At 40.1% G+C, this 14,574-nt stretch overlaps 1 protein-coding gene across 1 annotated transcript in view; it reads right to left on the reverse strand.

Annotated features, from left to right (window-relative positions):
- Positions 1–1,272: 1,272 nt before the first annotated feature.
- Positions 1,273–14,574, reverse strand: part of atp6v1ba (ATPase, H+ transporting, lysosomal, V1 subunit B, member a) — a 53,588-nt gene continuing 40,286 nt past the window's right edge. Inside the window, exons 10-14 of the mRNA XM_079686318.1 lie at positions 14,001–14,151; positions 13,374–13,456; positions 12,648–12,752; positions 12,320–12,449; positions 1,273–2,321 (exon numbers count right to left, since the gene is read on the reverse strand). Coding sequence (XP_079542444.1) covers positions 2,179–2,321; positions 12,320–12,449; positions 12,648–12,752; positions 13,374–13,456; positions 14,001–14,151 — 612 coding nt within the window. The 3' untranslated portion in view covers positions 1,273–2,178. The remainder of the gene's footprint in view (positions 2,322–12,319; positions 12,450–12,647; positions 12,753–13,373; positions 13,457–14,000; positions 14,152–14,574) is intronic.

The following is a 14,574-nucleotide window of genomic DNA, read 5'->3' on the forward strand; positions in this document are numbered from 1 at the left end:
AGACCCAGCCACGTTTCATCTTCAATGCCCTTGCTGATGGAAGGAGGTTGTCACTCAAAATGTCACGATACATGGCCCCATTCATTCTTTCCTTTACACAGATCAGTCGTTCTGGTCCCTTTGCAGAAAAACAGCCCCAAAGCATGATGTTTCCACCCCCATGTTTCACAGTAGGTATGGTGTTCTTTGGATGCAACTCAGCATTCTTTCTCTTCCAAACACGTCTATTTGAGTTTTTACCAAAAAGTTATATTTTGGTTTAATCTGACCATATGACATTCTCCCAATCCTCTTCTGGATCATCTAAATGCTCTCTAGCAAACTTCAGACGGGCCTGGACATGTACTGGCTTAAGCAGGGGGACACGTCTGGCACTGCAGGATTTGAGTCCCTGGCGGCGTAGTCTGTTACTGATGGTAGCCTTTGTTACTTTGGTCCCAGCTCTCTGAAGGTCATTGACTAGGTCCCCCCGTGTGGTTCTTGGATTTTTGCTCACCGTTCTTGTGATCATTTTGACCCCACGTTGTGAGATCTTGGGTGGCGCCCCAGATCGAGGGAGATTATCAGTGGTCTTGCATGTCTTCCATTTTCTAATAAATGCTCCCAAAGTTGATTTCTTCACACCAAGCTGCTTACCTATTGCAGATTCAGTCTTCCCAGCCTGGTGCAGGTCTACCATTTTGTTTCTAGTGTCCTTTGACAGCTCTTCACTCTTGGCCATAGTGGAGTTTAGAGTGTGACTGTTTGAGGTTGTGGACAGGTGTCATTTATACTGATAACGAGTTCAAACAGGTACCATTAATACAGTTAACAAGTGGAGGAAAGAGGAGGCTTTTAAAGAAGAAGTTACAGGTCTGTGAGAGCCAGAAATCTTGTTTGTTTGTAGGTGACCAAATACTTATTTATACTTATTTTACAGAGGAATTTACCAATTAATTCATTAAAAATCATACAATGTGATTTCCTGGATTCTTTCCCCGCATTTTGTCTCATAGTTGAGGTGTACCTAGGATGAACATTACAGGCCTCTCATCTTTTTAAGAGGGAGAACTTGCACAATTGGTGGCTGACTAAATACTTTTTTGCCCAACTGTATGGTTAAGAGGAAACAAATAAAATAAAGCACTATGTAGTCATATGTATATTACATTTGTGTAAAATGAAAATGTGTACACATGGACGTAAAGGTGGGTTACATGTGCAAGAGAGGAAGCCGCTTCCTTACCATGTGGTACAAGGTTGTGTCAGTCCTTTGAAAAAAATACGAGATGAGACAGCATACTCACATAATTTAATTTAATCTTGGACACGTTACCTCACAAAACCATTATTTTTTCACAACAAAGCATTCATTTTTTCAGAGATGGGAATGTTTAATATACTTTTCATACACTCATATTTGTAACACAAATCAAAACAACAAAGCACAGCATTTCTTTAGTAACATCCACTTTATTCCTTCCAGAGTAGGTAGAGGGAGCAAGAGGGACGAAAGGGTTGGGGAAACACACAGTAAACATCTCCACTCTAGGTTTGTCTGGTCACTATGGACGCTCAACTTATTCAAAATCTGAGTTTATGCCAATTTGATGCCACTGACAGGGCGTGGTGAAAATAAGTAGTCCACTATATATCCACCCTCAGGTAAATACTAATATGATGTCATTTATAGTTATATGTTGTGATGCTTGCAGGCTTAAATCACCATCTGTGGCAGTCTCAATGAAATTAGAACTGTATGAGCTTCACCTACTGATACGGACTGCTCAGACATCTTTCCTCAGTAGGAAACCTCTTGCTTTAAGTGGCAGATCGATATTACATAGCATGTATTTAAAGAAGAAAAGGAGAGAGGGTGCAGCAGTACAACACCCCAATAAATAAGAACTCATTTATGATTTTAAGGATATGTTCATGTTTTTGCTATCAATGGGGTAGACATTACAACCACAGACACCCCATACACAACTTCTGGACACTTACATTACAGAACATCTACAGAAAGGGGGTATCATTTCCCCGGGTACCCTCAGGGTAGGGAAGTGGGGGAGAGTTGATTAAGAAGAAGATAAAATGGAGGTGATAAGAACAGTTGAGAAGAGGAGGTGAGGTTTGGGCTGTAGGGTGAGAAGAAAGAAATGAACAGAGGGAGAGGAGCAGGGAACCCTCCACTGTGCCTCAGTGACGGGCCGCAGACTCCCTGGGGTAAAACTCAGCCAGGGTGCTCTGAGGAATCCTCTTGAGCATCTCCTTGGGGAAGATTCGCAGCAGCTGCCAGCCGATGTCCAGGGTTTCATACACGGTCCTGTTGTCGTACGGGCCTGAGGAGCAAGAGCAAAACGCTGCTGGTAAGCAAAAACAATCTACTGCGGCTGGATAATGCACTCTACTGTGCCTACTGTACATCTCATCCAGCTGAGATGTTCCTGAAAATTGTCCGTGAAGGAAGAGATATCAAAACATTTAGTGTTAAAATTGCAGGATTAGAATTGTTTCACATCTGGCTCATTTCTATAAGCAGCAGACACAGAACAACATTGGAGCACATTTCTTTTTTTAATTAAGTCTAATATTTGCTCTACTGGTAGCTCTAGTTTGGTCTCCACCACCTACTGATATCAGGTACTATTTTCCACTTTGTTCGCCAACAGTGTCCGTCTAGCATGTGCTGAACAGGAAGTGCACAGAGAATTTATTTAAGCAATAACAACAGCTGCCGGCGACTGCAAGTTAGTTAAATAAGGGCTGAGTTCAAACCAAAAGAATGCGTTAAAACAGGCTAAAAAGCTCGTCAGAGGTTTAATTGTGGTATCGTGTGTGGGTATCTGAAAGAGTATGATCCTCAGCCAGCAGAACAGCACTAGCAGAGAACGAGACCATATTTCACCCCCTCATTTAGTTAAAGTTGCATAAGTGACGAACCAAAAGCTGGCATGCGGTCACAGTGTTTACAAAACTCTACTTCAATAAAGTCCAGACACACGACAAACTGATGGGATGGGCGTTGTTGGGATGGGGGGCAGAGGAGGCTGGGAGGAAGGGGTTTTATTTTGTGTGGTGTGTAAAATCTTCTAAATAGATAATGTTAAGATTGAGATGTAGACTGTAAGTTATACAGAGAGTAAAGTACCTATTGAAAAAAGTTACTGCAGGGACACATTTAAAGGTCAACCCTAGACTGCTTTCACATTACAAATATTCTTTTAAACCTTTGTTTATAACAAATAAATAGAAGGTACAATCTGCCTACAAGTGGTTAGAATACTGTCTGATAGAAGGGCACTATGGGTAATCTTATGCTTACTTTTGATTAATCATCAAAAATAGAAATATGTGCTCTACAGGTCATGCTGAATTTTTTTAAATACTGAGAAATCATAACAACATAATTCAATTTGTTTTTCAAGGGCAACATACCAAGAGCTTTTATTGTCACCACAGCAACCTCACAAATGTTTTTGGCATGACAACAATTCTTTATCAAGGACTTTGTATGAGATTTTAAAACCAGCATCTTTTCTCTTCCTTTGTCATGTTCAGGTTACCATCTATGTAGCAACAACTCCTCAGTAACTTTCATTAGGCCGAATCTGTACAAAGAATGTCTTGTAGTGTTTCACGGTGCACCGATCAGAGTTCCCGTTAGAATATTTTTTCGCCGGTCAACATGTCCGTTAAAGGTCTTCTTTGTTATTTATTGAGCTTTAAAACAAATTGATATGATTCGATATTAAACAAACTAATTATAGTAGATTAACTACATTATTCAAAAGTGAACAGTAACTTACAATATCAGGGAATACTAAACAGAGCGCTCTCTCCCTCTCCTGACAACCTGTCAGTATCATGCAGCTCGCGGATCAGTAATGAGTGACCCAACAGTAAAACTAAACATATCTATACGTAGTTGAGGTAGTTTGAGAGGTAATTAAAATAGCTACGTGTGATATTCTAACCTGAAGTGTGTGTTTTGTCCGCTCACCGCTGCATGTGATAATGCAGAGCTGATCTCTCTCTCTCCCGTCAGATTAGACTTCACTCGCGTTTATGTCCATATCGATCAGATCTAGCTAATGATAGGACTACCTGCTTATTAAAAGGCACCTAAACAATAAGCGTCGCTATGCAACCGGGTGAGGCCGCAAAGTATGGCGCAGCATTATGCATTTGTTTACATGCCGACCGGAACCCCGAGGCATTACCAACAGGTCAACGCACAATCAACCCATAGAGGACATGTCTTTCTCCACATTAAGGGTTAGACATTAGAATTGACTACTCTTGTCTGTCACATACTCTTTTGTCTGTCACATAGGCCTACTATTCTTGTCTGTCACATAAGTGGCGCAACTGATGCGGTATTGCGCTAAGGGGAAATATATTCTGACCGAACGCTTTGACCGGAGAGATTTAGATTTGCCGGTCTTCAGCATATTTTACTGGTCATAGTCGGGTAATTACCGGCTAACGGGAACTCTGGCATCGATACTAGAAAGGTATCCCTTTAAAACCGTTACGATTCCACCAATTCATTAGTATCGGTACTTTAAGAATGACATTGTTTTAATAAGAGCCGTATTTCCTGTGTGTGTTCAGCGCTCTGCTTCCACTCCCTGCAGCCGTTATCAGCTCGTCTAAGAGACTATGTTTGTTGCTTGAGATGATGCTGTTTTAGTTAATCTGGATTCTTGTGTTAAACTTTCCTGTTGGCTCCCAGACCGTAGTCGAGGAAAACAGGGGATGACTCTCTGCAGTCTTCCAGGGCCAAAGCCACAAACTTCGGGTTCAATAACCCACTTTTAAATAAGGCAGACGGGCGAGCTAGGCCGTTGCATTTATTAAGGTCTTTGTTGTTACAGATCTAACTTTGAAGACACTCGACAGACCTATTTTGCTGCTGCTTCGTTCGCTTCAAAACACATACCACCACTCGCTCACTCTCGCCCTACCATGCACATACACACACACGCACACGCCACACCCCTCTCTCTCTCTTAAAGGGATAGCGATATGACTCGGCATGATACAGGGGTGGGGAACCTTTTTCCTCTCAAGGGCCATTTCAATTTGTACAACATCCTCCGAGGGCCGTACAAATTATTGAACTCAAATGTTTTAGTGTGTTTCTAAATTACCTCGAGGGCCGTATCAAATGGTCTCGCGGACCGTATACGGCCCGGAGGCCGGAGGTTCCCCACCCCTGCCCTAATATCATCACACTTGTCATTTTACCTTGAATGCCATTGCTTTACATTTATTTTATTTTATGTATTGTTCTTATTGTTCAAAAGTTTGTGTTATGACTGAAACATTTGTCCAGGTTTGAAATACCTGTGGCCCCGAGTCTTGAAACCAAAGTCCTTATGGTGGTCTAGATGCCCTTCCATCTGCCTTTGGTTTTTCCCCTGCAGTGATGTGGGACAGAGACACTCAGTCTGTCCTTGTCTCAGTCTTAACAATTGTCTACTCAAATGCATATTTACTGGTCGGGTTTATTCTTTTTTTTTGGCGCATCATTAACAGGTTTGTCCATGCGGATTGGCTCTCGTGATGTTAGGTGGGTGCCGGAATAAAAAGAACTCGACCCTCACATCACTTCCGCCGTGCCTCCCTGACCTGTAAAGTCTGACCTAAAGCCAAAGGTCATGTTTTTATTAAAATTAAGCTTTGTCTGACCAACAGAACAAAACTAAAACAAATTACAAACTCAAATTTGAGAAGCGGGAACCAGAAAATATTCAATATTTTTACTTGAATTATGCCTCGACTGATTTCTTAACTACAGAAATGATTGGTGGTAAATGTTCTGTCAATTGAATCATCAGCTTATATACAGCGAGTGAGTGAAGGCTGCCTTTGTAAAGAGACAGTGGTTGCCGGGTAACCCTCTTAATATTATATTATTATTTATTATTATCTACTATTTTTACTTATCTACATCAGGAGTCACCAACCTTTTTTAGGTTGAGAGCTACTTTCAAAAAATAAAACAAGTCGTGAGCTACTTTTACTCCTCTTTTTTTGTGTTTTGCAGTGTATATATTTAGCACATTGTAACATTATGATATGCTGACCTTTAACCTTTGTGTGCTGTTTGGGTCTGTGGGACCCGTTTCTAGTGTTTACTAAAAGAACATGTACTCAATTTAATTTTTTTAACCTGCCTTATTTGGGGGTGGACCTTCACCTCCTCTAGGGGGGGCCTCACCTCCTCTAGGGGGGTCCTCACCTCCTCTAGGGTGGACCTCACCTCCTCTAGGGGGGAACTCACCTCCTCTAGGGGGGTCCGGGGGCATGCACCCTCGGGAAGATGTGTTTTTAAATGTTAAAGTGAAATGCATCAATCTGGTGCACTTTGAGCACAACAGGAATTGATGGATACAGCTCTGAACACTCAGATGGAAGGGAGCTGTATACAGATGTAGCGATTCATTTCAGACAGTTTGAAACGCGAGGGCCGTGATTGGTACGTGATCTGCCCTCGCTCAAGGGAAAACCTCCAGCTTGATTTGAGACCGCCCCTGTGATAGATAAATGTAATTATAATGAAGCCAGCTGCAATGGATCATTGATCCACCAGGGGGTGCAGTGGGGTTCCACACTGGAGCTCATGTGAAATAAAGTCAGATACAGTATGCTGGATGTACAGCGGAACTTTGTTAAGATCCATATGTCACGGATATCATACTACTGTGCTAAACAAGAGACATGTAATCATTTACAAAACATCACCATGTTGTTATTTAACAAAATAATTTTGTTATTCGAAAAAAACGAACGGGAGGAAATGCAGCCAGGCTCTCGATTTTTAATCCTAATTTAATCATCTTCACCACGATCATTTATGTTTATGTTCGCCGAATTGTCATGAAATCACTGACACATATGAATATACTGTATTCAACTTCATTAAAACGTTATTAACCTTCCTAAACTCAGTAATTCACCAAAAATATGTATATTTTAAATGGAGCTTCGTCGGTCAATCAGGATCCCAAAGTGTAGCGGAGGGATCCTCATCTGGATGAAGGGTGTTATTTTCCCCATAAGGAACAAGTCGCTGCAAATTATCCCGCTTATTACATGGCCACATTCTCAACAAAGTAACGACATGACTCCCAATATTAATTGAAATGCTTTTATGGATTTAGAAAATGTTTTTATTGATTTAAAAAATAGTTGTATGTATTGATTTAAATTGACATGCATCCGCTAAGAAAAATAGTCCGTTGTTATCGTTTTTTAAACAGTCTGAATGAAACGGCAGCTCTCAGCTGTGTATTTACACAACTAATGGCCCATCAACCACAGCTCTCTCCCCCCCCCCTCCCATCCTGATCTTTCTTCTCCAGCAGCAAAATTAACAGTAGGTTACTCTGAGTGACCAGAGACTGTATGTGACAAGCTTACAGTTAGTGATGTAACAACACCATAAAAGCTGGTGGGTTGAAAGCAATACGGGAAGTAAAAATAACTAGAATAATTGTAATTTATTTATTGTGGCTTTTATGTTTTTAGGTATAAAATGTTATGTAATTCAGGCTTATAGTTCACCCTTCTCTAAAAGCGTTCAACAATGACAATATTCATTGTAATTTAATAAATCCTTCCAACACACATTGTAAAAAATAGCCTACTTTAAGTTAAGAAATCATTTCAATATGTACATCTTCTGATGTAACAACAATAACATTATAAATAGTAACATAGCTGAACATGGTATTGCACATTTTGCTTTGAGTGTTACTGACCTGAGATGTTTTTATTACATGAATTAAGGTGACTGAGGCTTTTTAACATACAGGGATGCAAACTCATCAGGTATGAAAAAGGTGACAAGGATCCGAGCCCCCGGCTCCCCCACCCCACGGAATGACAGAGGATTTTAGCAGTCAGAACAACTAAAGCAGCAGTGTTAATAATAACAGAAACGCCAAAGAGTCACATCTAATAGAAATATATAAAAGCATTTATTTTAAATTGTGTAGCAGTCAGTTTATAATTTTGGCAGCACTGTTGAGCATTTTGAAAATGTATTTTCATGCCTCTGTGCAAGGCTTAAGTCTTTTTATCTTTATAGCCACATCGTGTAAAGTAACTAAGTTCATAAACTCAACAAGTACTATACTTGGGCACAATTTTGAGATACTTGTACTTTATTTAAGTATTTCAATGTTTTGCTACTTTGTTCTTCTACTACACTACAGTTCAGAGGTACATGGTGTACTTTGACTCCACTACATGTATTTAATACCTTTAGTTACTTCACAGATCTGGATTAATTAAGTGAAATATAATCAAGTGTTAAATCTGACTTTAGTTCCACCTGGAGTAAATCCACAAGCTGCCCTGCAGTATACAAAGTCATTCAAACTAGCTGCACCTTTACCAGCTTTGAGAACACTTTCATGATCAATCATTATAAAACATATATCTATTATTCTGAAATGGACCAATCTGCACAATGACTACTTTTACTGTCGCTACTTTCACTATATTTCGATGATAATACTTTTCTACTTTTACTTGAGGAACATTTTGAATGCAGGACTTTTATTGTAACAGAGTATTCCTACACTCTGGGACTATTACTTTTACTCAACTACAAGATCTGAGTACTTCTACTTTTACTCAAGTACAAGACCTGAGTACTTCTACTTTTACTCTAGTACAAGATCTGTGTGCTTCTACTTTTACTCAAGTACAAGACCTGAGTGCTTCTACTTTTACTCAAGTACAAGATTTGAGTACTTCTACTTTTACTCTAGTACAAGATCTGTATGCTTCTACTTTTAATCAAGTACAAGATTTGAGTACTTCTACTTTTACTCTAGTACAAGATCTGTGTGCTTCTACTTTTACTCAAGTACAAGACCTGAGTACTTCTACTTTTACTCAAGTACAAGATCTGAGTACTTCTACTTTTACTCAAGTACAATATATACTTATACCACCTCTGTTTATAGCCTATGAAAAAGACTATTAGAAATAGAAGGCTAAAGCTAACGTTAGCAGATAGTGACAATGTATGCTAGCTAGCTAGCTCAACGATTCCTTAAATAATATTTCCACAGAAAAACTTTTCAGTTGCTCTGAACACCTGAACAGCCCGTTCTAACAGCTGTTCACCAGCGGTCCAGTCTGTGCCACAGTGACTCCGGACGCACAGTTAATATTAACGAACGCACCCGTAGATAATGTAGCTGCTGAAGATAGACCATCATGTCGGAGCAGCAGAGCCTTATTATACATCCATGAGCAGAGCCGACAGGCAGGAAGACTCGAGCACACAGCTCGTACTTCATTATTATATATATAAAAAAAGAACACCATGCGTGTCATGATGGCACATAACAGCTCACGGCCGCAGATTACTCCGGGTCCCAGCCCCCCCCCCCCCATACCCCAAAAATATTTGTATTGCAGATCTACATGAATCACACAAACTACTTATTTTGGATTCAAAGCGGCGAATTTCGCCGAAAGGTGACAAGTTTGCATCACTGAACATAGACAGAGCACAACTGAAACATAACATCTGAAACGATGTAACAACATAATAAACTTGTGGGGATGCTTGAGAGGTGAGGAGTGAGGGACACGGCTTAGAACGGGCGTGTCGCCTGGCAGGACAGGAGAGTGTGTGCACCAGTCTGCCTTGATCTATGAATTCATGTCCGTGACACTCACTGCTGCCCACAGCTGTTTTATAGAAGGAAATTCCTTCACTTCATGAAAGTGTTTTAACCACACACACCTCTACACACACATGACGGGTGTTATTTTCCCTTTAAGGAACAAGTCGCTGCAAATTATCCCGCTTATTACACGGCCACATTCTCAACAAAGTAACGACATGACTCCCAATATTAATTTAAATGCTTTTATGGATTTAGAAAATGTTTTTATTGATTTAAAAAATAGTTGTATGTATTGATTTAAAAAATAGTTGTATGTATTGATTTAAATTGACATGCATCCGCTAAGAAAAATAGTCCGTTGTTACAGTTTTTTAAACAGTCTGAATGAAACGGCAGCTCTCAGCTGTGTATTTACACAACTAATGGCCCATCAACCACAGCTCTCTCCCCCCCTCCCCCCTTGATCTTTCTTCTCCAGCAGCTAAATTAACGGTAGGTTACTCTGAGTGACAAGCTTACAGTTAGACACAACACTGTCATTGCAAGTGACCCTCAGTAAGTTGACTTTTATGTTCAACTGCTAAATTCGTTACTGATAAAAAAGGGCTTCTACTGTACCTAATTACCTTAACACTAGAACCGCCAGAGGTTTTTGTATAGGCCTACCTAAACCCGTCAAATCCCGCTATTAGAATGCAATTTTTAACAACATAGGGTGCTACATAACACACTTTCAGGAAAAGTCACGGACTGGGAGACTTTAATATTTTATTGAAAAAAAGTTACATTGCACACACACAACACACATCACACAAATTGACCCGATTGGCGGTTCTAGTGTTAAATAAACTCACTAATTAATGAAACCAGTTCAATACGCATTATTCTTATTCTTATCATTCTTTATGAGCGCAGAAATAGTCTTAAAATCAGATCTGTTTTTTAAATGAAATCTGACGGCAGGCAGTTAGCTCTGATCACCTATGATAAATGCGCCGCACCTAATCGCTGGCCATTCAGCCACAGACACTGTTCGAAATGGGGGGGAGCTAGGGGGAGCTTGGCTCCCCCGAAGAGGGAGGGAGCTCCCTTGATGGCTGACTTTGAGATAAATAGGGGGAGCCCAAAACAATCGTGCATATTTGTGTCACACAGATTAGAAATGTTGAGTTTCTGTAAATAACAGTTCTTGAAATAAATAATAGTTATTGTTCATTACAGTTTCTGAATATTTGTTTTATATTTGTGAATATGTCTGGGTGTTGCCATCTGTACGTGGCGGCACTGCATTCTTACTTACGTTGCTATGGTTATGGCGGTGATGCCGGCGCGGTATTTGAAATGTTCATATTGATATTTTTTTAACTCTGGCTGTGTAATAAAAAAATATGGCAAAACGAAAACAGCCAAGCGTCACAGCTTTTGGATTCACAAGCAAAGAAGCGAAGGAGTCTAAAAATGACAACGTGAACGGAAACAACTTTTAGTTGGCCGGCTGTAAGCGGCGTTAGGGTCGAGTTTGACAGCTCCACACCGAGGGAGAGGCCTGCCGATGCGGAGCCTGAAGAGGCTTCAACAACGGCCACATCCGCCGGCATAGTGACACCGTCTGTATTAGTAGAAGAGTGTTTTTATAGCAATCGATCGCATCCGCGCTGCTGCGCCAGTCAACAGAGCGTGCGTGTGACATATTTAGTAGCAGGATGTGCTCTGAAAAATAGGGCTCCCCGAAAGCAAATGGGTAATTCGAAAACTGACAGAGCTCCCTCTATACAAATCAAACTGTAGACGGTGTGAAAGCACCTATTGTTTTAAATAATGTTCAGAATGTGACCTGTGAGCCTTCTGAATTACCGTGGGACAGCACATTCTAAACTAAAATGTTCAATCAATAAAGTAACATCTTATCATATCTTAATAATATCTTCATATTAATAATAATAATAAATCATACAGTATGTGTCCGAAAGGGAGCAGGAGGAACCAAACACAAAAATATACTGCATATTAAAGCAAACGATTGTAAAGGTTAAGTATGAGCATAACAAATAAAGAAGTGTAATGTAAACATTTACATTATAATTATGATTATTTAATATATAAAGACTATTTATTATTGAATTACAAGATTAGATATACTTTAATTGATCTAAAATATTGATGTGTTCAAATGCTCTTCAAAACACAACTGAAAGTCCATGAAACTTGTCTTTCTGTATTTGTGAATGAAGCGCCATCTCCTGGTTAAAACCTGAAATTGAAAATCTGGCAACGCCCTCTTGGAAAATAGTGGGAGGGCTTAACATTCCTCTATACTGGTCTTTGGCAGGCCATAGGCAGGAAGCTGTAAGCTGGAGTCCGAAATTCAGTGCTACATCTGTACTTTTCAATGATCCAAACATCTTTAGAATATGATCACAACCAATAACAAATCACTCCAACTTGTTTATTTTATAAACTCCTCTCTCTTATGTTACCTAGTTAGCATTCTTTCTTTTTAGTTATGTATATTTTACTAATCACTCCCCTTTTAAACTTTTTTTTTTACTGTCCTATAGTACACATTGGAATGATTTCTTACTCACTCACTCTCTCACTCTCACAAACGGAATTTCGCAAAGTGTCACGGTCAAAATTAGGTTGAAAAGATGCGAGTGGTTCCCTAAGCTTGTTCCTACCCTGAGCAATGAAGTTCTTCTCAAACTTCTGCAGGAACTCCAGGTAGAGCAGATCATCCGAGGTGAGGGCTTCTTCTCCCACCACAGCCTTCATGGCCTGGACGTCCTTACCAATGGCATAACAGGCATACTGTAGACAGGAAGATAAAAAAACGTTATAGTGAAAATCACTTCAAACGATGGCGAAAAAAGAAATCTTGTTAAACATAATTTCTCCTCCATATATTATCATCGGCTTTTAGTTTAAATCTGATTTCTGTTAAAAGGAAAAACCTTGACTCCGGGTCACAGGATGCATTATTTATGTACAACAAGTGAGATGTGTTACCAGCTGGTTTGAAACGTCAGCGTGGTCCTTCCTGGTCATCCCCTCCCCGATGGCTGACTTCATCAGACGGGACAGTGAGGGCAACACATTAATGGGTGGGTAGATCTGAAAATCAGTAGGACATTTTGTGATTAATGTATTATTAATGCAGAATGTGTCAAAGAAACACTTCTCAAGTTGTAGCCCACAGCTAAATGACTGACTCCTCTGCAACTTTATTCTTCCCGTTTATAACTCTAAAGCATGACGGGTTCTGTTCCCAAAGAGAAAAACTGTCCACTAATTGAAGTAAAACAAAGACCTATGGGGGAAGTGGATATTATTATTATTAGTTTCAGATTACTTTGTGTTGTAAAATCTAAATATCTTGACATTAAAAAGCTCAGAATATATGAACATTATGAATTCCTTGGCTATGGTCCTCTATCCATTCTTTTTGCCATGTTTGCTTTATTAAAAGGTTTGGAAAACGGCTAAGAATCGAATTGGTGTTGCATTAGTTGATGCTCAAGTCCCAAAGATTGATTCTCCCCTCGTTAACTGACCCCACTATAGAGAGTGACTATTGATCACTCCATGTATATATGTACATTTACAGCAAAATGAGCAGTACATCATGGGCATACTGGAAATAAGTTAACACTGAAAGCATCCAACCTGGAATCGAGATGGATGTGGGATGAATGTTGTTTTAAAGAGACAGTTTTACAAAGAGCTGGTGAGTACCTGTCTGTTGTGCAGCTGCCTATCAACGTACACCTGCCCCTCTGTGATGTATCCAGTCAGATCAGGGATAGGATGGGTGATATCTGTTAGAGGCAAACAAATGTATTACATCACAACATATACCCCATATAAATGTGCCTTTATCCCTGCAGTTCATCACTGTCAACACTTTTATAAAGCCTCAATTAAGTTTACAGTGAAGAACCTTCTTTTGAGACAATTCAAATCATTCACAGATATAAAATAATGTGACACACACAGGACAGAATGTCTGTCAGCTTCCCCTTTTAAACACCTCAACTCTAAATCAAGAGCAAAGAGCTCTTGGGAACCGTGGCAGTGTTTAGTAAAAGCCGACAATCACCTCCCTGTAATGCTCGAATGGGGGACTCCTGTTCAACTAACTAAAAGTAGGCTCTTCATATGTGTTGCCATGGTTACTGCAAAGCATCAAAAAAGTCTCCTCAATCTATTTGAGAAGCCCACTACAGTAATTAAATGAATGACTTCTGCAAGACCATACTGAAAAAAAAAAAAAATATATATATATATATATAAACACTGCTTTGACAGCTGTGAAGATGTGATCTTGGTCCAACTCAAAGCAGAAAGCTCATCCCCTCTCACCGTCATTGGGCATGGTCAGAATAGGGATCTGTGTGATGGAGCCGTTTCTGCCCTCCACCCGGCCAGCACGCTCGTAGATGGTAGCCAGATCAGTGTACATGTAGCCGGGGAAACCTCTACGGCCGGGCACTTCCTCTCGGGCAGCAGAAACCTGAAGGGGAGGAGAGGGTGGTGGGTGAGTGAGAGCTGCAAGAACAAAAGCTAAGGGAACACTGCATGTACATTTTCATCAATTCCCCTGTGACTACTTGAGAACACAAGAACAAGCTGAAAATAAAAGGGGAGTCATGATCATGTGCTGTGGCAAACATGTTGGCAAACTATTGTCCCACTACAAAATGATGAATGATTTGCCAAGATTCACCCTTTTAGCTCTGCATCAAGTCTTCAGGAGAATATGTGGCTCTTTAGCTGCTAAATGCTGCACTCTGTTCACCAGCTAGTAGGAAGATGACTGCAGTAGGCTTATCAACTGAGTCCAAGTTAGTCAGCGAACCTATCATGGGTTAATGAAAACAGCAGGGGACAGTTGTTTCAAAAAACAAAAAATGGTGGCTGCCAGTAAACCAAGATT

Source organism: Notothenia rossii, assembly GCF_949606895.1.
Source record: "Notothenia rossii genome assembly, chromosome: 6".
Taxonomy (NCBI): domain Eukaryota; kingdom Metazoa; phylum Chordata; class Actinopteri; order Perciformes; family Nototheniidae; genus Notothenia; species Notothenia rossii.